The sequence below is a fragment of the Aethalodelphis obliquidens genome, unplaced genomic scaffold (genome assembly GCF_003676395.1).
Source record: "Aethalodelphis obliquidens isolate GAN/ISIS:26980383/991018 unplaced genomic scaffold, ASM367639v1 scaffold63, whole genome shotgun sequence".
In the NCBI taxonomy this organism is placed as follows: Eukaryota; Metazoa; Chordata; class Mammalia; order Artiodactyla; family Delphinidae; genus Aethalodelphis; species Aethalodelphis obliquidens.
Genome location: NW_020838007.1, coordinates 8,388,884 through 8,412,652, shown reverse-complemented (window position 1 = coordinate 8,412,652; position 23,769 = coordinate 8,388,884). Strand labels below are relative to the sequence as shown.

At 42.1% G+C, this 23,769-nt stretch overlaps 2 protein-coding genes across 5 annotated transcripts in view; one reads left to right on the top strand and one right to left on the bottom strand.

Annotated features, from left to right (window-relative positions):
* Positions 1–18,935, bottom strand: part of AKAIN1 (A-kinase anchor inhibitor 1) — a 79,660-nt gene extending 60,725 nt beyond the window's left edge. Inside the window, exons 1-2 of one of the 4 annotated variants that reach the window (XR_003429131.1) lie at positions 18,653–18,935; positions 14,837–14,908 (exon numbers count right to left, since the gene is read on the bottom strand). The gene's annotated coding sequence lies outside the window, so the exon portion shown is untranslated. The other 3 variants (XR_003429130.1, XR_003429132.1, XR_003429133.1) reach the window with 3 other exon arrangements.
* Positions 18,936–18,982: 47 nt separating this feature from the next.
* On the top strand, positions 18,983–20,672 carry LOC113610575 (protein LDOC1-like). The gene has a single exon (XM_027088854.1). It carries the CDS (start codon positions 19,312–19,314, stop codon positions 19,708–19,710), a length of 399 nt encoding a protein of 132 aa, XP_026944655.1. The 5' UTR covers positions 18,983–19,311; the 3' UTR covers positions 19,711–20,672.
* Positions 20,673–23,769: the final 3,097 nt, after the last annotated feature.

The window sequence follows — 23,769 nt, the reverse complement described above, 5'->3', positions numbered from 1 at the left end:
TCCTGTGTCTTATCCGCCTTTCAATCCAATGCCCAGCGTTTTCTTAGCACATAGTAGAAACCATACACACTTTAAGATATTTATTAAATGCATGCATGTTTGAATGAATGCAATGAACTAGTCTGATTTTAAAAAGAGACTGTATAAATGGAACAGGGCTTGAACACTATCATTGTACCACACACATCTTTTGTTTTATATATACATGTACACACACACATATATATAATACCTCGGGTCTGAATCCCATCTCCATGACAAGATTATCAGTTCCAGAAAGTCTGTATGGGCTTCTTTCATGCCCCCCAGAGGCTGTGGTTCTGGGCCCACTCTGGGCATCATGGAAACACTTTTTCACTTTTAAATTAATATAATTTATTCCAAAGATCAGGTTTTAATATGAGCATTTACATGCCAAGCCAAACAGGAAATTACTGTTACTTTCTAAAATACTTTTTCGAAATAAATTTATATCTCATCCACTTTCTGTGTGAGATTTTGTGCTTAAGAAAAGCAACATCTTTTGTTTATCCTGTCTTTAGGATTAACATCCTCATTTCTATTTTTGGATGAACATTTGTTGATCATTTTATCATATGACAAGAATATATATTGAAAATACAATTTGAGATCATATGATAAACTAGAAAAAAGCCATGTAGAATAGAAGAAAGGAAAGTTAGGAGTCAGACAGATGTGCTTTTGCAAATCTAGTCATGAGAATCTAAGCATATTTTCTAAATGCTAAAACAGAAAAATTAATAGACAGCACATAGGGTTTGGAAGGAAGCTGAGTGATGTAACAAATGACAAAATACAATCTTGCCCAATGAACAGCAACTAGAGGTGGCAACTAGAGAAGCAGCAGGAGCCGTAACAGAGGTAGCAGTTTTTGTTATTAAATATCAACTTTTATGACCTGGCTTAAGTCCAAAAATCTACGTAGTATTTTCCTCTGCACAAAGCTACTTCTTAGAGAAATGAGTTGAAAATAAATGAGTGTGAAATCCCTTTAAAATGGTATAGGAAAATAATGTTTAAGATTATTCATTAAGCTGTACACCTGAAACATTGTAAATCAACTATACGTCAATTTAGAAATTTTTAAAAAGATTATTCGCTAAATATTCATCTGATACATCTTTGCTTAACACGTATGAAATGCAAAGCAGAAGGTTAATCACTGTGGAAGGTATAAAAATAACATAGGATCCCTGCCCTCAAGAAGCTTCTGTTCCTAGGGACATCCCTGGTGGTCCAGTGGTTAACACTTCGTGCTTCAGATGCAGGGGGCACAGGTTCAAACCCTGGTCGGGCACTAAGATCTCACATGCCACTCGGCGCAGCCAAAAAAGAAAAAAAAAAGAATAGGAAGTTTCCGTTCTAATAAAGGAGAGACACACATATAAACCATGATATTGCAAGCCAGAATAGGATTAAATGCCAAGTAACAGTGTAAAGAAAGACCAAAGAATTCAAACAATGGACAGATTACTTCCAACTTTACAGAAATGAGTTTTATTTTTTTTCTTGAAATGAGTTTTATATAAGTTAAAATTAGAGAATCACAGGCAAAAAAAATGTGTAAAGGTAAACCTTAATGGACAAATACCCAGACATATGAGCCTCTGTCCATGGAAAAGCACTCATTTCACGCTGGTCCTGAGATTTGAGATTTTAAATGAACAGCCACTCCAACACTTAGGGAAAATTGACACACTGCCATACATGTACTCTTGAACAACATAATGTTATTGCCCACCGAATCTGTATGTTCCCTGCACACATGCATATACATACAATGTGTGTATTATATTATGAAAACTACCCTGGGACTTGCCTGGTGGTGCAGTGGTTAAGAGTCCGCCTGCCAATGCAGGAGACACGGGTTCAAATCCTGGTCCGGGAAGATCCCACATGCCGCGGAGCAACTAAGCCCGCACGCCACAACTACTGAGCCTGCGCTCCAGAGCCCGTAAGCCACAACTGCTGAGCCCGCGACCACAACTACTGAAGCCTGCGTGCCTAGAGCCCATGCTCCGCAACAAGAGAAGCCACCGCAATGAGAAGCTGCGCACAACAAAGAGTAGCCCCCACTTGCCACAACTAGAGAAAGCCCGTGCACAGCAATGAAGACACAATGCAGAGAGATTGGTTCAAGATGGTGGAGTAGAAGGACGTGCTCTCACTCCCTCTTGCAACAACACCAGAATCACAACTGCTGAACAATCATCGAGAGGAAGACACTGGAACTCACCAAAAGAGATACTCCACATCCAAAGACAAAGGAGAAGCCACAATGAGATGGTAGGAGGGGTACAATCACAATAAAATCAATTTCCATAATTGCTGGGTGGGTGACTCACAAACTGGAGAACACTTATACCACAGAAGGCCACCCACTGGAGGGAAGGTTCTGAGCCCCACGTCAGGCTTCTCAAGCTGGGGGTCCGGCAACGGGAGGAGGAATTCCTAGAGAATCAGACTTTGAAGGCTAGTGGGATTAGATTGCAGGACTTCCACAGGAGTGGAGGAAACAGAGACTCCACTCTTGGAGGGCACACACAAAGTAGTGTGTGCATTGGGACCCAGGGGAAGGAGCAGTGACCCCACAGGAGACTGAACCAGACATACCTGCTAGCATTGGAGGGTCTCCTGCAGAGGCAGGGGGTGGCTGTGTCTCACTGTGAGGACAAGGACACTGGCAGCAGAAGTTCTGGGATGTACTCCTTGGCGTGAGCCCTCCCAGAGTCTGCCATTAGCCCCACCAAAGAGCCCGGGTAGGATCCAGTGTTGGGTTGCCTCAGGCCAACCAACCAACTGGAAGGGAACCCAGCCCCACCCATCAGCAGACAAGTGGATTAAAGTTTTACTGAGCTCTGCCCACCAGAGCAACAGCCAGCTCTACCCACCACCAGTCCCCGCCATCAGGAAACTTCCACAAGCCTCTTAGATAGCCTCATCCACCAGAGGGTAGACAGCAGAAGCAAGAACTACAATCCTGTAGCCTGTGGAACAAAAAACACATTCACAGAAAGATAGACAAGTTGAAAAGGGAGAGGGCTATGTACCAGAAGAAGGAACAAGATAAAACCCCAGAAAAACAACTAAATGAAGTGGAGACAGGCAACCTTCCAGAAAAAGAATTCAGAATAATGATAGTGAAGATGATCCAGGACCTCGGAAAAAGAATGGAGGCAAAGATCGAGAAGATGCAAGAAATGTTTAACAAAGATATAGAAGAATTAAAGAACAAACAAACAGAGACAAACAACACAATAACTGAAATGAAAACTACACTAGAAGGAATCAATAGCAGAATAACTGAGGCAGAAGAACGGATAAGTGACCTGGAAGACACAACGGTGGAATTCACTGCTGCGGAACAGAACAAGGAAAAAAGAATGAAAAGAAATTAAGACAGCCTAAGAGACCTCTGGGACAATATTAAACACAACAACATTCGCATTATAGGGGTCCCAGAAGGAGAAGAGAGAAAGGACCCAAGAAAATATTTGAAGAGATTATAGTCGAAAACTTCCCTAACATGGGAAAAGAAATAGCCACCCAAGTCCAGAAAGTGCATAGAGCCCCATACAGGATAAACCCAAGGAGAAACATGCCGAGACACATAGTAATCAAATTGGCAAAAAATGAAGACAAAGAAAAATTATTGAAAGCAGCAAGGGAAAAATGACAAATAACATACAAGGGAACTGCCATAAGGTTAACAACTGATTTCTCAGCAGAAACTCTACAAACCAGAAGGTAGTGGCATGATATACTTAAAGTGATGAAAGGGAAGAAACTACAACCAAGATTACTCTACCTGGCAAGGATCTCATTCAGATTCAATGCAGAAATCAAAAAGCTTTCAGACAAGCAAAAGCTAAGAGAATTCAGCATCACCAAACCACCTCTACAACAAACGCTAAAGGAACTTCTGTAAGTGGGAAACACAAGAGAAGGAAAGGACCTACAAAAACAAACCCAAAACAATTAAGAAAATGGTAACAGGAACATACATATCGGTAATTACCTTAAACGTGAATTGATTAAATACTCCAACCAAAAGACACAGGCTTGCTGAATGGATACAAAAACAAGACCCATATATATGCTGTCTGCAAGAGACCCACTTCAGACCTAGGGACACATTCAGACTGAAAGTGAAGGGATGGAAAAAGATATTCCATGCAAATGGAAATCAAACGAAAGCTGGAATGGCAATACTCATATCAGACAAAATAGACTTTAAAATAAAGAATGTTACAAAAGACAAGGAAGGACACTACATAATGATCAAGGGATCAATCCAAGAAGAAGATATAACAATTATAAATATATATGCACCCAACATAGGAGCACCTCAATACATAAAGCAACTGCTAACAGGTATAAAAGAAGAAATCAACAGTAACACAATAATAGGGGGGAACTTTAACACCTCACTTACACCAATGGACAGATCATCCAAACAGAAAATTAACAAGCAACCACAAGCTTTAAATGACACAACAGACCAGATACATTTAATTACTATTTATAGGACATTCCATCCAAAAACAACAGATTACACTTTCTTCTCAAGTGCGCACGGAACATTCTCCAGGATAGATCACATCTTGGGTCACAAATCAAGCCTCAGTAAATTTAAGAAAATTGAAATCACATCAAGCATCTTTTCTGACCATAATGCTATGAGATCAGAAATCAATTACAGGGAAAAAAAATGTAAAAAACACAAACACATGGAGGCTAAACAATACATTACTAAATAACCAAGAGATCACTGAAGAAATCAAAGAGGAAATCAGAAAATACCTAGAGACAAATGACAATGACAACACGACGATCCAAAACCTATGGGATGCAGCAAAAGCAGTTCTAAGAGGGAAGTTTATAGCTATACAAGCCTACCTCAAGAAACAAGAAAAATCTCAAATAAACAATCTAACCTTAACCTGAAGGAACTAGAGAAAGAAGAACAAACAAAACCCAAAGTTAGCAAAAGGAAAGAAATCATAAAGATCAGAGCAGAAATAAATGAAACAGAAACAAAGAAAACAATAGCAAAGATCAATAAAACTAAAAGCTGGTTCTTTGAGAAGATAAAATTGATAAACCATTAGCCAGACGCATCAAGAAAAAGAGGGAGAGGACTCAAATCAACAAAATTAGAAATGAGAAAGAAGAAGTTACAACAGACACCGCAGAAATACAAAGCATCCTAAGAGACTACTACAAGCAACGCTATGCCAATAAAATGGACAACCTGAAAGAAGTGGACAAATTCTTAGAAAGGTATAACCTTCCAAGACTGAACCAGGAAAAAATAGAAAATATTAACAGACCAATCACAAGTAATGAAATTGAAACTGTGATTAAAAATCTTCCAACAGGGCTTCCCTGGTGTCGCAGTGGTTGAGAGTCCACCTGCCGATGCAGGGGACGTGGGTTTGTGCCCCGGTCCGGGAAGATCCCACATGCCGCGGAGCGGCTGGGCCCGTGAGCCATGGCCGCTGAGCCTGCGCGTCCGGAGCCTGTGCTCCGCAACCGGAGAGGCCACAACAGTGAGAGGCCCGCGTACAGCAAAAAAAAAAAAAAAAAAATCTTCCAACAAACAAAAGTCCAGGACAAGACGGTTTCACAGGTGAATTCTATCAAACGTTCAGAGAAGAGCTAATGCCCATCCTTCTCAAACTCTTCCAAAAAATTGCAGAGGAAGGAACACTCCCAAACTCATTCTATGAGGCTACCATCACCCTGATACCAAAACCAGACAAAGATACTACAAAAAAAGAAAATTACAGACCAATATTACTGATGAATATAGATGCAAAAATCCTCAACAAAATACTAGGAAACAGAATCCAACAACACATTAAAGGGATCATACACCATGATCAAGTGGGATTTATCCCAGGGATGCAAGGATTCTTCAGTATACGCAAATCAATCAATGTGATACACCATATTAACAAATTGAAGAAGAAAAACCATATGATCATCTCAATAAATGTAGAAAAAGCTTGTGTCAAAATTCAACACCCATTTATGATAAAAACGCTCCAGAAAGTGGGCATAGAGGGAGCCTACCTCAACATAATAAAGGCCATATACGACAAACCCACAGCAAACATCATTCTCAATGGTGAAAAACTGAAAGTATTTCCTCTAAGATCAGGAACAAGACAAGGATGTCCACTCTCGCCACTATTATTCAACATAGTTTTGGAAGTCGTAGCCACGGCAGTCAGAGAAGAAAAAGAAACAAAAGGAATACAAATTGGAAAAGAAGAAGGAAAACTGTCACTGTTTGCAGATGATATGATACTATACATAGAGAATCCTAAAGATGCCACCAGAAAACTACTAGAGCTAATCAATGAATTTGGTAAAGTTGCAGGATACAAAATTAATGCATGGAAACCTCTTGCATTCCTATACACTAATGATGAAAAATCTGAAAGAGAAGTTAAGGAAACACTCCCATTTACCATTGCAACAAAAAGAATAAAATACCTAGAAATAAACCTACCTAGGGAGACAAAAGACCTGTATGCAGAAAACTATAAGACACTGTTGAAAGCAATTAAAGGTGATACCAACAGATGGAGAGATATACCATGTTCTTGGATTGGAGGAATCAATTTTGTGAAAATGACTATACTACCCAAAGCAATCTGCAGATTCAATGCAATCCCTCTCAAATTACCAACAGCATTTTTCACAGAACTAGAACAAGAAATCTTAAAATTTGTATGGAGACACAAAAGACTCCGAATAGCCAATACAATCTTGAGGGAAAAAAATGGAGCTGGAGGAATCAGACTCCCTGACTTCAGACTACACTACAAAGCTACAGTAATCAAAACAATATGGTACTGGCACTAAAACAGAAATATAGATCAATAGAACAGGATAGAAAGCCCAGAGATAAACCCACGCACCTATGGTCAACTAATCTATGACAAAGGAGGCAAGGATATTCAATGGAGAAAAGACAGTCTCTTCAATAAGTGGTGCTGGGAAAACTGGACAGCTACACGTAAAAGAATGAAATTAGGGGCTTTCCTGGTGGCACAGTGGTTGAGAGTCCACCTGCCAATGAAGGGGACATGGGTTCGTGTCCGGTCTGGGAAGATCCCACATGCCGCAGAGCGGCTGGGCCCGTGAGCCATGGCCGCTGAGCCTGCGCGTCTGGAGCCTGTGCTCCGCAATGGGAGAGGCCACAGCAGTGAGAGGCCCACGTACCGCAAAAAAATAAGAATAAAAATAATGAAATTAGAACATTACCTAACACCATACACAAAAATAAACTCAAAATGGATTAGACATGTGAGACCGGACACTATAAAACTCTTAGAGGAAAACATAGGAAGAACACTCTTTGACATAAATCACAGCAAGATCTTTTTTGATCCACCTCCTAGAGTAATGGAAATAAAAACAAAAATAAAAAAATGGGACCTAATGAAACTTCAAAGCTTTTGCAAAGCTACAGACAAGACGAAATGACAACCCTCAGAATGGGAAAATATATTTGCAAACAAATCAACGGACAAAGGATTAATCTCCAAAATATATAAACAGCTCATGCAGCTCAATATTAAGATAACAAACAACCCAATCTAAAAATGGGCGGAAGACCTAAATAGACATTTCTCCAAAGAGGACATACAGGTGGCCAAGAAGCACATGAAAAGATGCTTAACATCACTAATTATTAGAGAAATGCAAATCAAAACTACAATGAGATATCACCTCACACCAGGTAGAATGGACATCATCAGAAAATCTACAAAGAACAAACGCTGGAGAGGGTGTGGAGAAAAGGGAACCCTCTTGCACTGTTGGTAGGAATGTAAATTGATACAGCCACTATGGAGAACAGTATGGAGGTTCCTTAAAAAAGTAAAAATAGAATTACCATATGGCCCAGCAATCTCACTACTGGGCATATACCCAGAGAAAACCATAATTCAAAAAGAAACATGCACCCCAGTGTTCACTGCAGCACTATTTACAAAAGCCAGGTCATGGAAGCAACCTAAATGCCCACCAACAGACAAATGGATAAAGAAGATGTGGTACATATATACAATGGAATATTACTCAGCCATAAAAAGGAATGAAATTGGGTCATTTGTAGAGACGTGGATGAATCTAGAGACTGTCATACAGAGTGAAGTAAGTCAGAAAGAGAAAAACAAATATCGTTTATTAACGCATATATCTGGAACCTAGAAAAATGGTACAGAGGAACCAGTTTGCAGGGCAGAAATAGAGACACAGATGTAGAAAACAAACGTATGGACACCAAGGGGGGAAAGCGGGGGGTGAGGGTCGTGGTGTGCTGAATCGGGCGATTGGGATTGACATGTGTACACTGATGTGTATAAAATTGATGACTAATAAGAACCTACTGTATAAAAAAATAAAATAAAATTCAAAAAAAGAAAAAAAGGACTTAGGATATGTAACATCCAAATACAATGCAGAGTCCTTTACTGGATCCTGGGACAACTGAGGAAATGTGAATATGATCTGGATATTAGATAATATAAGGTATTGTTGTCAATTTTGTTAAGTGTGATAAAGTTATTGTGGTTATGCAAACAGAAAAAGACATTTTTAGAGATGCACACTAAAATATTTAGGGGAGAAATGTCTGCAATTAAAATATTCTTATAAAAAAACAGATGAAGCAATTAGAGTCGAATGTTAATAAATGTTAACTATTAATCCAAAAAATACAAAAAACAAAAAAAAAACCCAATGCAGCCAAAAATAAAAAATAAATAAATAAATTTATTAGAAAAAAGAAACAAAAAACTGCCCTGCCATGCAATTGCTGTGCTTACATTTACACTTTCCACCTTCATAAACCTTGGAAAGGATACTGTCCATTCCCATAAATCCTGCTCTTTCGCTCCCTCTCTCCCTCATCCTTACTTCTCCCCTGACAAGGAGCAACTTACTTGAGTGGTAAGTGGAGGAGAGAACCTGATACTTGATGACTCCACTCCTTCCTCTCTCTGCCTTTATTTAGGGAGCTGGCTGCCCACACAAAGTCTGTGTCCTCCTCTGTTCCCTGTGCGATCACATCCTCAAGGACGATGTGGCCAAGTCTGCAATTTCTGTGCTCCTGTGACTCTGGTGGGTGCGTGAACCTCATTTTGGAATTCAGTATCACAAAGCCCATTTGTCTAAGCTACTCTAAGCCACATTCTCCAGTATCAGATGGTAAAGCTGATTTATTACTGGTAAAGTAATAAAAACTGTGTTTTAATCTACACCTGCCTGACTCCTTTGCCTCATCTGCTAAAAATGGGTTCACAGCTCCACCCGGCAAGAAGGGTCAAGTTCATCAGGTCCCCTCGAAAGCCAGTATCTTGGAGCACAAATTCAGGCTCAGATATTCTGTAAGAACTCTTCCAATTCCAAAACGAAGTCCAGGACTTACACTCCTGCCTGTCTGCTGGAGGCAGACAATATGGAGACAGAACATCATAGACTCACAGATTCTAGAAGTGGAAGGAAAATAAGATTGTCTGTTGACAGCTTTTCCGTGAGCAACCTGAAACCCAGAGAAGGAAGCTAACATGGTTTTGGCAGGACCAGGGCTCAGGCGTCCTGACTCCCACCCAGTCTGTGAGAACTTTATCTGAGGAAAACCTCAGTTTTACTCAGCCTCGCTCATTCCTGAAGGAGAAACAGAACAGACTGTCTCCAGAGCATGTTTCTCCAAATGATCCCTACCTTTTCCCACGCATATATGTTGACTCATGACATCACAGAAAAAGAACTGGGTATTTGGCTGTTGAAGGCAACATCACTCTTAAATACTTTTCTCTCGGTGACCTTTGCTCCATCAGAGAAAAAGCCTATTATTTCCTGTAATCACCTAGGTAACTGAAGACATGTCGGCCGATGATTCATGATCACCAACCTCAAAAGAGCCCTTAACATTGTTTCCTCTGTCGGTGACTCTGTCACTCTTGTAACTGCTCTAAGCCCCAGACAGGCATCTCTCACACTCACAGGTGGTCCTTCCTCCTTCTCGGGCACGTTGAAGACCCCAGACAGCAATGCCCTCTCCTCCCACATCCATCTGGCCAAACCCAGCTGTATGTGTGCCCAGCCCCTCCTTCTTCCCTCCAGTTACAGCAGACATGTACCCCTCAACCCACCTCCGGCCACTCTTCCCATCATGCTCAGATCCCACGCCCCTCCCACCTTCCCAGGTAAAATGCCACCATCAGTTCTCTCTCCCCTCTCCTGTTTGCTCTGCCGGTGCCTCTCATCTGGATCCTGCCCATCGACATTTCAGCTCGAACCTCTTCCAAACAGAAAGAGAAAACACGCTCTCTCAGTGCCACAGCCACTTCCACTGTGACCACATTCAGGGCCAGGTCAGATCACTCAGAGGACTAAGTACTGAGGTACTCTTTCCCACATGTAAAGCAAACAGTAAAACAACGCCCAGAAAGCCCGATAGAACTGTGAGTTTTTGGTAACGACTCCTTTAGTTCATTGTTTCCAATTGTCAAGTACTAAATTCTTTCCACATTTGTTGTTTTGCTGCTCCTATTCTGCTACGAGCTTTGTCTTAAGCACATACTCAATCTGCTCAATGGGTAATCCAGAATGTGCCCGTTCTCTCTTATATTCACAACCAAAGGAACGGGATATTCTATAACTTGCCGTCTTCCTCATTTCTCCTCCCACCATTGCATGTCTGGTTTCTGCCCTAATCACTCCACCAAAAGGCCTATTACTGAGCATCTAAGGCCTATCACTGACTTCTAAGCATCTAATGGGTATCTCTCAGTCCTCATCTCATTCCACCTCTCAGGAGACTTTGACTCTATTGACCTCTCGCTTTCCTTTTTGAACTACTCTCTTTTCTTAGCTTTTGTGCGTCTGGTTTTTCTCCTCCTTGTCTGACTGCTCCCTCTCAGTCTCCTCGTCAGACTCCTCCCTCCTCTATGAGCCTTTAAAAGTTAGAGAGCCTAAGGGCTGTTTCTAGATCCTCTTCTCGTTTTACTTTATAGGCTTTCTCCAGGCAATGCCATCCAGTCCTACGGTTTCAGCTACCATGAATTTTTAGGAGAACTCTACAATTTATCATTCAAACCAGAGCATTTTTTCAGAGTAAAGGAGGGGTACTATTAGCAATTATGCCCAGACTGTTCAGGGCCAACTTGAATACATGGTCACCCTATATCTCTATGCCAATGAGCCCCAAACGTGCTTCCCCAGTGAAAACCTCTCCTCTGAGCTCCAGACTCAAAGACCGACTTGCCCACTCACTATATGCACTTGGATTCATTAATCCACGCTTTTAACAAATACTGAGAATCTACTATAGGTTGAGCACTGTTCCAGGAACTGATGATATAACAGTGAACAAAGCAGACAGAGCTCCTGTCCTCATCACGCTTCAATTCTCTTTGGGGAGAGAGGAACGAAAGTACAAATATATAAAAGCAGATATTTTTCACCATGATGAATGCTATGGAGAAAAATCAAGTGGGAGAAGGGGATAGGGAGTGTTGGGAAGAAGATGGAACACACGCTATTTAGTGTGATCAGATAAGGCCTCGCTGAGAAGGTGATGTTTGAGAAAAAGCCTGAAAAGGGTAAAGAAGCAATGAAAGTGGACATCTGAGCAGAGGGAACAAAAGGTGCAAAATCCTGTAACTGGCAATGTGCACGGCACCCTCGAGAAACAGTGATGACACCACGTGGGTCAGGCTGAGAGAACAAGGGGAAAAGCAGGGAGATAGATCAGAATGTTAACAGGAAGCCTACACGGCATAGGGCCTGGGAGGCGACTGTAAGGATCTGGCTCTTACTCTGAAGAAATGCGAAGCCATTGGAGGGTTCTGAGCAGAGGAATGCCACGATCTGACTTGTGTTTTTAAAATGCTGCTCTGGGCGTGGGGCTGGGAGTAGAAGTAGGGGGCCCAGTTAGAGGCCGGCACGGTAATCCAACGGGACAGTTTTGGCGGCTCTGACCAAGTATTAGCTGTGAAACTGGTAAAAGGTGATCAGATTCCATACACATTTTGAAGATGGAGCCAAGAGAATCTGCTGATGGTTGGACATCATGTTTGAGAAGAAAAACGGAAGTCAAGGATAACCCCTGGGGTTTGGGCCAGGGTGACTAAAAAGATGACGTTTCCGTTTTCTCAGATGGAGAAAACTTCAGAAGGAGCAGGTCCAGAAACGAGGAGCAGAAACTCCCTTGGGAACATGTTAAATCTGAGATGTGCATTAGACACCCAAGAGGAGCTCTTAAGTAACCAGCTGGATATACAAGTCTAGAGCTCAGGGAGAGGTCTAGGCTGGAGATAAAAACTAGGGAGTTTTCAGATCTATACATGGTACTTAAGTCCACACACCTGGACAAGATCACTAAAGAAGTGGAGGTAGAGGAGAGGTCCAAGAAATGAGATCCAGGCACACAGGGAGGTGAGGAAGAACACGGAAAGAAGACGGGGAGGGGCATCCGGGGGGCGGGAGTAAAACCAAGAGAATGTGACACTTGAAAACCAAGAGAAGACAGTCTCAAGGCGGAAAGAGTGATTTGCTATCAAATTGATCTCTGGCATTGATATTAAATGCTACCAATGGGTCCAATAAAATAAGGGTTGAAATTGACATGGAGGTCACAGTGACCTTGATACATTCAGGATGAGTAAAGTACCAAATATGAAAGTCTGATTAAAGTGGATGGAGAATTAGAGGAGATAATACAGAGACAGTGAATACAAACAACTCATTTGCGGAGTTTCCCTGTTAAGAGGAGGAAAGAAAATGGACATTAGCCAGAGAGAAAAGTGAGGTCAAGAGAAGATTTTGGTGGAAGAGAAGAGTGACGATGCAGGGGAGAGAGGAGAGAATTTCTGAGTGTTGCCCTTGCCCTTGGGTGGTCCCATCCTAGGAGGAAATGGGATCACAAGTGAAGAGGTTAGCCTTTGCTAGGGTAAGCTTAGTTCCTCCGTAATAAGAGAAGAAAAGGCACAAGAAATGATTACAGACACCTACAGGTGGGTAGATGTGATGGCGAGAGTTCATGGACATTCTCTTCTGCTTCTCAGTGTGGCGGGATGCAAGCCCATCCTCTTAGAGTGAGAACTGGAGAAGAAAGATTTGAGGTGTGGTAGGTATGAAACAATCACCAAGGAGAGTTGAAGAGTGAGTACTAGTGAAAGCCAGTATGATTTTCAGGCAGCATTATGGGTATGTTTGATATTAATGCTCATATAAATTGAGCCCATTCAGCATGGCTTTGTGTTTTTCTCCAGAATGAGGGCAGGTAAGGAGCAAGTAGAGAACTGAATTTAAGTAGGATTGTGTTTTCTCCAAGAAGAGAGAATGAAGCAAGAGAAGGTCAAGGGAGTCGAGCACATATGCAAAGAGGTGATGATAACGATACTACAGAAGGAACAGAAATTAAATAAAGCGGTCAATGAGATGAGAAAAGAGTGAGAACCCATGAAACCATGAGAGATCAATAGATTATAGGTACTGGTGGGAAAAGCAACATTGGAGTAGGGGTACTAAAGAGAGTGAGATGGAAACATAAGAACTGGTGGTAATAGGGTGGTTGGAATTGACATTAAGGAAGGTTACAGTTATTAGTAATGGCAGGCTCAACATGTCCAAGATAAACCTATGATCCTCTTCCAGCATTTCCTATCTTAGTAAATGAAGTCACCAAGCTTTTCCTTTGCTGCATGCAATGCATCACTACATCTTGTCCATGTGACCCCTTATAGAATTCCCAAAGCTGTCTGCTTCTCTCTTTTCACCTGCTACTCTGCAAATCCAAGCTACCATCATCCCTTGCTTGGACAACTGTAACAGCCTTTTGGTTGGTCTCCTCACATCTGCTCTGACCCCAACTATAGCCAGAGTAATCTCTTCAAAACAAATAATCATGTGCCCTATTAATTAAAACTTCAATGGCTTTCTATTGTTCTTAGGGTGAAGACCAAGATTTGTAATGTAGCCCACTGGGCACCTGCACTGTCTAGTCACCGCCTCCTTCTCCAGCCCTATCTTGTACTGTTTTCCCTTTCACTCTGTGCTCTAGATATGCCGGGATTTTTGTCTTCAAATATACCATACTTCCTCTGACACCAGAGACTTTGCCGATTGCCTTTGTGAAAATCCCCATCTCCTCCCTCGTTAATGCCTTCATGTCCTTCAGATTTCAACTTAAGTGCCCTTTCTTCAAGGCCCACTTCTCTGACTACACAGTACCAACTGGGGTGCCCTGTCATAATTGTTCTTTTACTATGCTGCCCCAGTTTTCTTTAATCAAGGATCATGAGCTCCAGAATAGCAGCAACTGTATCTGTTTTTATTCACTGTTGTGTCCTAGTACCTAGGACAATCTGACACATAATTCTGTCCTTTAAAGGACCACTTAACCTTGTTAAACTGATAGTCATATAAGCCATATTATTGCCTCTGCTATTAATATCTTGAATTCAGTGAATTCCTTAATGCATTGCTTCCCACACGGAAAGCTCTGAAAATTCAATAAAACCATCCCTCCCACCAAAAATGCCAAAGTTCATTTAAATATTGTATAAAGCTTTGAAACCAACAAATGGTCTCTGATAAATACTCTGACATTTATAATCGCTTTGGTAAAGACACTGTCTTACTTGTATCATCAACTTTCTAATTTTTGATCGCTTCCAAAATGCTTTCACATGCATTACTCAATTGATTCCCCTAACAAATCTATAAAGGTTGGTGAATATAGCTGGGGTTCCAGACACGCTGACAAATGACCAAAAGAGACTGTTACCTTAGTATGGGGCCCACGTCAAAACAAAGCCCATTCATTCCAGGAGGCAGTAGGACTATCTCCTAAGGATATCTGCGAGAAAATTATACCCATTTAAAATGCTATTTCAATTCCACAGGTTATCCATTCATCAAGCCCCTGTAGTATGTGTCTCACAAGTCTTTTTAGTGTGACATCAGGGGACATCTCACTTCCTGACTCAGTTTGAGTCACTGTAAATGATTCCCCCAAAGAGAGCAAACAAGTGATAAAGATACATGCTGGACAACAAAAACAACATTTATTAGACAGTCACACTGTCCTTTGTCATAATTGCTTTCAGCAGTTTGAAATATATTCTGATTAACCCCACACAGATAGGGACATGGTTCTGCATTTACTTGCCTAAAGGAAGTAACTATTTTGAAATATTCCTGATTTAACTTCTTTTTTACAAGAATTGTGAGTCAAATAAAAAACAATGTTCAGATGAGTTCTCTCACAAACACTCACTTTTGTTTAGGCCATTTCTTCAAACGTCTTCAAGTTTTATTCTAAAATGATCAAATTTCTACATAGCTGATTTTATGTGTCAACCTGGCAAGATTATGGTGACTAACTGTTTGGTCAAACATCTGTTTTTCAAGTTGCTGTGAAGGTATTTTTTGGATGTGATTGACATTTAGAATCATTGATTTTACAGTGAGCAGAGGGCTTCCCTGGTGGCACACTGGTGGTGCCTGCCAGTGCAGGGGACACAGGCTCAAGCCCTGGTCCAGGAAGATCCCACATGCCGTGGAGCAACTAAGCCCGTGCGCCACAACTACTGAGCCTGTGCTCTAGAGCCCGCAAGCCACAACTACTGAGCCCGTGTGCCACAGCTACTGAAACCTGCATGCCTAGAGCCTGTGCTCTGCAACAAGAGAAGCCACCACAATGAGAAAAACGCACACCAAAACGAAGAGTAGCCCCTGCTCGCCACAACTAGAGAAAGCCCGCACACAGCAACGAAGACCCAACATGGCCAAAAATAAATAAATAATTTTTTAAAAATATTCTTTAAAAAAAAGTAAAATAAAGTGAGCAGATTACCCTCCATGACACAGGTGGGCCTCATTCAATCAGTTGAAGGCCTTATGAGCAAACGCTGAAGTTTCCCAAAGAAAGAGTTCTGTCTCCAGACGACAACACAGAAATTCTGCCTGCACTTTTATCTCAGACTCAGAACTGCAACATCAACTCTTCCCTGAATCTCCAGCCTGCCAGGTTGCCCTACAGGTTTTGGACTTGCAAGTCCCACAGTGGCAAAACTCACCCCCCATCCCAAATTTAATAAATTTAATAAATTTAACATCCTCCACTACAACTCTGTCCAAAGCAGGTGTGCACCATCATTCAATGTATTTTCTCTTAAGCCTTTTAAAACATCTTGAGAATGCACAGAACCACAGACATACAAAAAATTCATGGTCCTGGTTCTTATTTGTCATAGGATTTTTTTTTGGTAGTATACACTTGAAAGATAGTTTTCTATAGAATATATCCATGAATATACCCTTGATTAAAGAAGAATTAGAAATGACTAAAAGAAGAATGTATTAGTCAGGGTTCTTCAGAGAAACAGAACCACCCTTATGACCTCATTTAACCTTAATTGCCTCCCTGAAATGCCTTATTTTCAAATACAGTCACATTGAAGATCAGGGCTTCAACATATGAATTTCGAGGGGACCCAGTTTGGTCCGTATACACTTTAGGGAACTAGAAAAAGAAGAGCAAATTAAACCCAAAGCTAGCAGAAGGAAGGAAATAATAAGGATTAGAACAGAGATAAGTGAAATACAGAATCAATGAAACCAAATGTCTGTTCTTAGGAAAAAAATCAACAAAATTGACAGACAAACTTTAACTAGACTGAGAAAGAAAAAAGAAGATGCAAATAACTAAAATCAGAAATGAAAATGGGGACATTACAATCAACTTTACACAAATAAAAATAAAAGAATGCTATGAATAATTGTTCACCAATAAATTAAATGAAATTGAAAAATGTCCTAGAAACACACAAATTACCGAAACTGACTCAAGAAGGAACAGAAAAACTGCACAGACCTATAACAAGTAAAGAGATTAAACCAGTGATTAAAAAACAACAACAAAAAACTAGAACTCCCAGCACAGAAAAGCTCTGGACCAGATGACCTATCATATATCTGGCAACATGTTTTTTTAAAAAAATGTATACTGTAACATATGATATGTGCATAAGAATGTATGCGGTATTACTAGTTAGTGGAAAGCACATCCTCAGTGTTTTGAGCTGACTGCCCAGTCTTGTATTTGGGTTCATAAATTTTGTATTTCTTATACTGAGGACAAACTAAGAGTTCATTTTGGCTCTGAAACCTTAAACGACATTTTGATACTCTCTGTAGCTCCAGAGAAATTCCATAAGTTATAGCGACTCAGTAAATGGCTTTCCTTTTTTTAGATGAACTGAATATGATGACATGTTATCTTTTTCCTTGGCAAAATAATAATAATAATAATTTCTAGCTAAAAAGGAACTGAAGAATACTACATGTTTTCAGATTAAGCCTGAGATCTGAAATGCAGTCTCAGTTAAGCTAGGCATTCATCCTCTGTGCTTTCCAAAATTCCCTTTAGATAACTAATGTGTTAAAAATAGAAAGCATTTCTTTTATATTTCCTGTTTTCTTTCATTTTTAATAAATTTTGTTGTTTTTATTGTAAAATCAATAGTCACTTCAAAAATGCAGACATATAAAATAAAAATTTTACCACCCAAAGATAACCACTTTTTTGTTATTTGACTTTCTTCTTTCTTGAGGTACATATATTTTTAATTAACTGATCTCAAGTACTTTTGTACTTTGTTTTTGAAAGTGTTTTAGCACAATTTATGACCTGCAGCTTTATTAGGAAACATTACTTTATTAATACAAACTAGTCTCCAACAGTAAAACACCAAATAAAAGTACATCGATCAAAAGCCAGAATCAAAACCTACCATCTCCATGTAAATGACAAACGGAGGATTCTGGCAAAAAGTTATCACTTCTCATTTCTAAAAAGTCAAAAATTATATTCTTAAACGTAAATGTAACTACTCATCAAGATATGCTATTTGGGTTTCTTAGTCACTGAACCACACAGCAATACCTCCTCCTGAAATTTCCTCCCCACAGTTTCACCTCGGGTGGTTCTGGCATGGGAGGATCCTCGGGGTCAATCTTTGAGCGCCTCAAATATGGAAACAGTGGGACATAGCTGAAGTCCCAGAGCCTGAAAGTGGTTCTTGGTAGACAACGTGCTTAACGACTCGCTGGTTGCAGACACACACACACAGACACGCAGACACACACACACACACACACAAAGGCTGAAGTTTTCTTTACCTAGCACGTCACACTGATGGAAAAAATAGGAGACTGGTTAGATAGGAAGGAGGTCAGAGCAGAGCCTAATTACAGTAGAGAAGCAGAGCTCACAGCCAGCGCCAGTAAACGGTGGCTGAATTGGACCAGATGGAATCTGTTCCTCTCATTCTTGTAAATACAGATGGCGTTCATCTCAACAGGGCCCCTTCCAATCTACAGACCCTGACGCCACCTTAAGTTTAAGTTCATCCTCAATCACCTGGCACTCAGGAAGCCTTCACCAACGTACCACCGACTTTGTAGCCAGAATAAATTTGTATACTCTCTGAGCTGCTTGTGTCCTCAGGAAAACAAAAACAAACAAACAAACCAGAAACCCAGCATGGGCTTCACAGAGTCGGGAGGCTTAGATGAGATAGGATAAGGCGTCTGGCACCTGGGAGGCACTCCGGATAGGAGAGATGCTCCTTGTTCCGTCAAGTTGGAAGCCCCAAGAGATGGTCTACTCTGCAGGCACAGAGGGCTTCATTAGAACTGCCTCCTCGTGCCTGTGAAGCCTTGAGCGTAACATGCGAACATCCAGGAATATGGAACTTCAAAAAACTCTACGACTGCTTCGCAGCTCGGGAGGACCGGGCGAAGCCGCAGCTGCCCAGTGACGCGCGATCCCTGAGCAGACAGCTTCCGCTTTAAGCACCTGCTCGCCGGCCGCGAACAGAGCCTACCGGAAGTCGTAGACGGAGCCTACCGGAAGTCGCGGACGGAGCCCACCGGAAGTTGCGGACGGAGCCCACCGGAAGGTCTTTTGCGCAGCCACGGCGTCAGGTTCCTCCGCCGAGCGCGGCGCTACGTTCCTCGGCTCGGTCCCCAGTGAACTCCACATTTCTTCTCTGGCCGCTGCCCGTCTGCTTCAGGCCTCCCGGATGCTGGTTTTCCGGCCAGTAGTCCCGGCGACGCTGCCTGCCGGCGCTCGGGCATAAGCCCGGCCTGGACCACGGAGGCCGGACGCGCCGCCGCCGGGACCGCCGGGACCCGCCCCCGAGCGACACGCACTTCCGGCGGCGCGGCGGCAGGGACGGAGCCCGGCGGGCGGTGATGGACGCGCTGGCGGTCATGATGCAGGACCTGCTGACCCAGAACCGTGCGCTACGCAGGGAGAACAAAGAGCTCATGGACCAGGTGCGGCGGCTCCTGTGCGAAAAAGCCAACCTGCTGGCCCAGGTGCGCCCGCCCGCCTGCCCGGTGGCTTTTCCCGAGACGTTCAAAGGCGACTCCGCCCGGCTTCCCGAGTTTTTGATCCAAGCGGTCTCTTACATGAGGTTCTTTGAGGCCAGGTTCTCAAACGACACCCTCAAGGTGGCGTTTTTAATCAGCCGCCTCAGTGGGCCGGCCGAGGAGTGGGTTGTCCCCTACATCGAGAGGGAGAGCCCCATCCTGGCGCATTACGAGGGCTTCGTGGACGCGCTGAAGCGGGCCTTTGGCAGGAACGGGTAGGAAACGGCAGTGCTGCGAGCCCCACGGACCGGGTCGTGCTTGGCCAGGACTCACAAGGAGTTCTCCAGTCCCCACCTGCTGGGCCCGACCCTTGCGAGGAAGCCCCGCTGCCTTTGCACTCGGCCCAGCAACGCGGCCACTGGCGGGGGGCCTGTTAGCAATTGAACGGACCACCCCGAATCGCGCCCCTGCCGTCTCTGAAAACTGCTGCTGCCCGCCTTGGACGATCTGTGCCAGCCTGGGAAGTGCCTGAGCTTGTCACACGCCCGGGGACACCGATTTGGAGACCTCAGGTCCGGAGACAGCTGCCAGGGTTCGCGTGGCTGTCAGACAAATATTCACACTCCTGCCCCAGGAACCTGTTTTTCACATACTTCGTTTGTGTTCTGAAACCACAACAGGCTCAGAGACTGTGCCTTTTATCAGAAAAGTCTAGGCGCTGAACAGTATATGGAAAACGTATTCACTTTTAAAATGTAAATACATATCTTACAGCACCATGTGTTGGGGACTGTACTTGGGGTTACAGGAGAAACAGATGAATAAGACCAAGTGTATATCTCCACAGGAACACAACTGTGAGAAAAAATTCTAAGTGCATATTCTGATGTCTGGTAAAATAATGCTTTCATGTGCAGAGAATGGCATATTTGCTTCTTGTTTTATGGCCTTTTCACATCACAGTTTTAAAATACATGTTAAAAACGTGCAGCTTACAAAGGAGGCAGAAAACCCAACTTGAGCAATTTCTTTGCTCCTGAATCTGGCAAAGCTGGTGTTTTTAAAGATGGGTGCAACTTGTAGCAAAAAGAAGGGGTGGCAGGGAATGGTGCATTCTTTGAGCTGTATCCACTCACCTTTATTCCCCTGTATTAAATGACTTGGCTGCTTCCTTTTTTGTGAATTACAGTTTTGGCCTCAGTTTTTCTTTTGTAATTAAAGGCATTACTTGATCATTAAAATTTGGTTCAGAATTCTGTGACTCTCTTAGGGCCAAAAAAGGGGAAGAAAAAGGAAGGTCTGAGCCTTCATGTCAAACAAAGTAGTTCTTAAAATCCTCTCAGGACCAAAATCTATAGCTGCCTTTCCTTACATGTCCATAGGTTTTGTCATTCTGGTGGTCAATATAGTCTCACTGAAATAGCTTGAATTCTAGTCACATCTTCAAAATAAGAAAAACTCATCACTGCCCCCTTGATGGACAGTTCACATACCTAAGGACTGAACTGAAAACCTCTAGTAATATTTTTGCACGATTTGATTAAAAGACAGGTTATAGCAATCTAAAATATGACACAAATGAACATATCTATGAAACAGACTCAGACATAAAGAACAGACTTGTGGTTGCAAGGGGGGAGGGGGGTTGGGGAGGAAAGGATTGGGAGTTTGGGATTAGATGCAAACTAGTATATATAGGATGGATAAACAACAAGGTCTTACTGTATAGCACAGGGAACTAAATATCCTGTGATACACCATAATGGAAAATAGTATGAAAAAGTAGTATATCTGAGTCACTTTGCTGTACAGCAGAAATTGACAACATTGTAAATCAACTATCCTTCAATAAAATGAATTTTTAAAAAAATTATTTTCTTGCCATAAAAACTCAGACACAAAGGTCCTTCATATACCTATTTCGCCATGTGGGGATAAGCCAGAATACTACTTGACCACTAAACAACACCCCACAACCTTCTGCTCTTCACCCAATTAATGCTCATTTTGTGCACATGTCAATACACTGTTTAATTCTGCAACTATAAATAACTAAATGAACTACAATAAAGTTTTTTTAAAAGGTTATAGCAATTATTTTATCATTGCCAGTTAGCATTGTAAGAGTTTATGAGACTGGGACCCCCAACACGACTTCTTATAAACCATACTTTTGTGGTACATGTGTACTAACAAAATTAATTGGTTCTTGGTCCAATTGGCTGTCAATTTCAGAGCAGTGTTTTTCCCACAGTAAAAAAAAACCTGCAGGGTATAGCACCGCCCAAAATTTCAGTAAACCTCACAAGAGCACATATTTGATAGGGTACAAAAACTTGCTAATGAAAGATCAGCATCAACATTGAAGAAGTCAAATAGAGCATAACTCAGAAGTCAAGATATCTCATACTTAATTTTCTATAACTTTTTTTTTTTTTTTTTTGCGGATCTTCCCGCACCGGGGCACGAACCCGTGGCCCCGGCATCGGCAGGCGGACTCTCAACCACTGTGCCACCAGGGAAGCCCTAACTTTTTTTTTTTAAGGGTATCTTAGATCTCCACCAAAAGGAAAAAACGAGAAAAAAAAGTATACAAGTCTTGCTTACAGTTACACAGAGAGACGGGAGGAGGGAGAGAGGGTCACTTACTGGTCAGTGACCTCCATCCACATCATTCCAGCTCTGAAATAAGGTCATAACAGATGATGAGTCGTTCATTGTTTTCTTTAGTCTTCTGCTGAATGGTCGCTGGGGGATGTTCCTCATCTGGCCCTTTATCAGGCTTACCTAGAAGGCCAACAGCCCGCTGGGGCCTTTCCTCTGGACCCAAGCGGTTTCCTTCTCTGACAGATTGAGAACCTCTTCTGTGTGGGCCTTTAATGTTTGGTATCTTTGGCCTTCCATTTCACTTCTTAATTTGTAATCCTCAGCACACTTCTTCAGCCATTCTTCATTCATGAGATAGCCTTCAGTCACCTCCTTCAGTCACCTCTCAAATTCCTTAAAAGTTCAGAGAAATATGTTTCATGGAATTTGTCTGTAGTAAGTTGACCTTTTTCTTCTGACTTTCTAGATTTCAGCTTTGGCAAGCTTCTTCTGTTTCTGTACCTTCTCCATCACCTGGGTACATCCCTAAAAATCCTATCGTAATTTTCCCCATCTCCGAGCATTTCGCATGGAGCTCTTCATACTTGCTTTTCAATTTCAGGTTCTCCATCTGCATGGCTTTAACTGCAACCTCCAGGTCCTTCTGGGTAAACTGCAGTACATCCATGAATGGGACCAGTGGGCAGGAAAAGGTCCATAGCCTGAGGACACAACGGGGAGAGTCCATCACAGGGATACCCGGAGCTCCTAAGCAAATGCCACCAGCCTCACTTTAGGTGGTCTTCCTCAGGAAGGCTTGGCATCATGAATGTTGTCTATTTCAGTGGCCACAGAAACCAGTTTATTAGGGCTGTCTTTCAGAAGTGGGTCAAAGGAGGTATAAAGGACTTTTCTCAAAGCAAACTCTTTAGATGAGGACGTTCCAAACTACTCCAAATTCTCCACATCAGCCCCCATGCCTAGAACTATAGCTGGGGCTCTGGAGTGCTCTTCTTGGAGGTCCGTCGCAGGCTCTGGCCCGTGCTGAGAAAGGAGAGCGAGGCTTACTGTCCAGACTGCTTATGTGAACCCATGCCCCCAAAGAATCCACTACCTGCTGCTCTGAATCTCCTCTGAGTGTGTGTTTCTTATCCTCAAGTGATTCCAATTTGCATCCCAAATTGAGAAGCACTGAGAAAGGACAGATTTTGTCCCCCAGCAGAAAGCCAGGTGAACTTAAGAAGGGGTTCATGCAAAAAAAATTGCACAATTGTCTAGTTTCTCTTGAGTTTGGCTTGTATGGCCTTACCTGATTTGGGCATTTTGTGATTTTCCAGAAAATCAGGCAACTCTCATATATTCAATTAAGGAATGCACTTGAGAGGCAGATGAGCATAATTTTTCGTAATGCTTTTGCTTTTATTTCTGTTATGCCAGTTGTTACGATTTGACTGTCTACCCTAAACCAAGGTTCATCTAATATCTTTATTTCAGACATCTTAATTTCTTGCTAACTAATTGAAGGTAATGTATTAGCAGAGCAGTGACTACCTCTGTAATTCAAACTGCAGATAACTATTAATTCAAGTTCAACGAAATCCTTCATCTTCCCTAAATCTTTTTCAAGTGGCCTGCTGTCAACAGTTCTCTGCAGTGATTCTCAAGCTTCAGGGAGCATGAGCGTTGCCTGAGAGATTTGTTAAAAAAACCCATTGCCCGGCCCTAACTCCAGAGTTTCAGATTGAGTGGGTC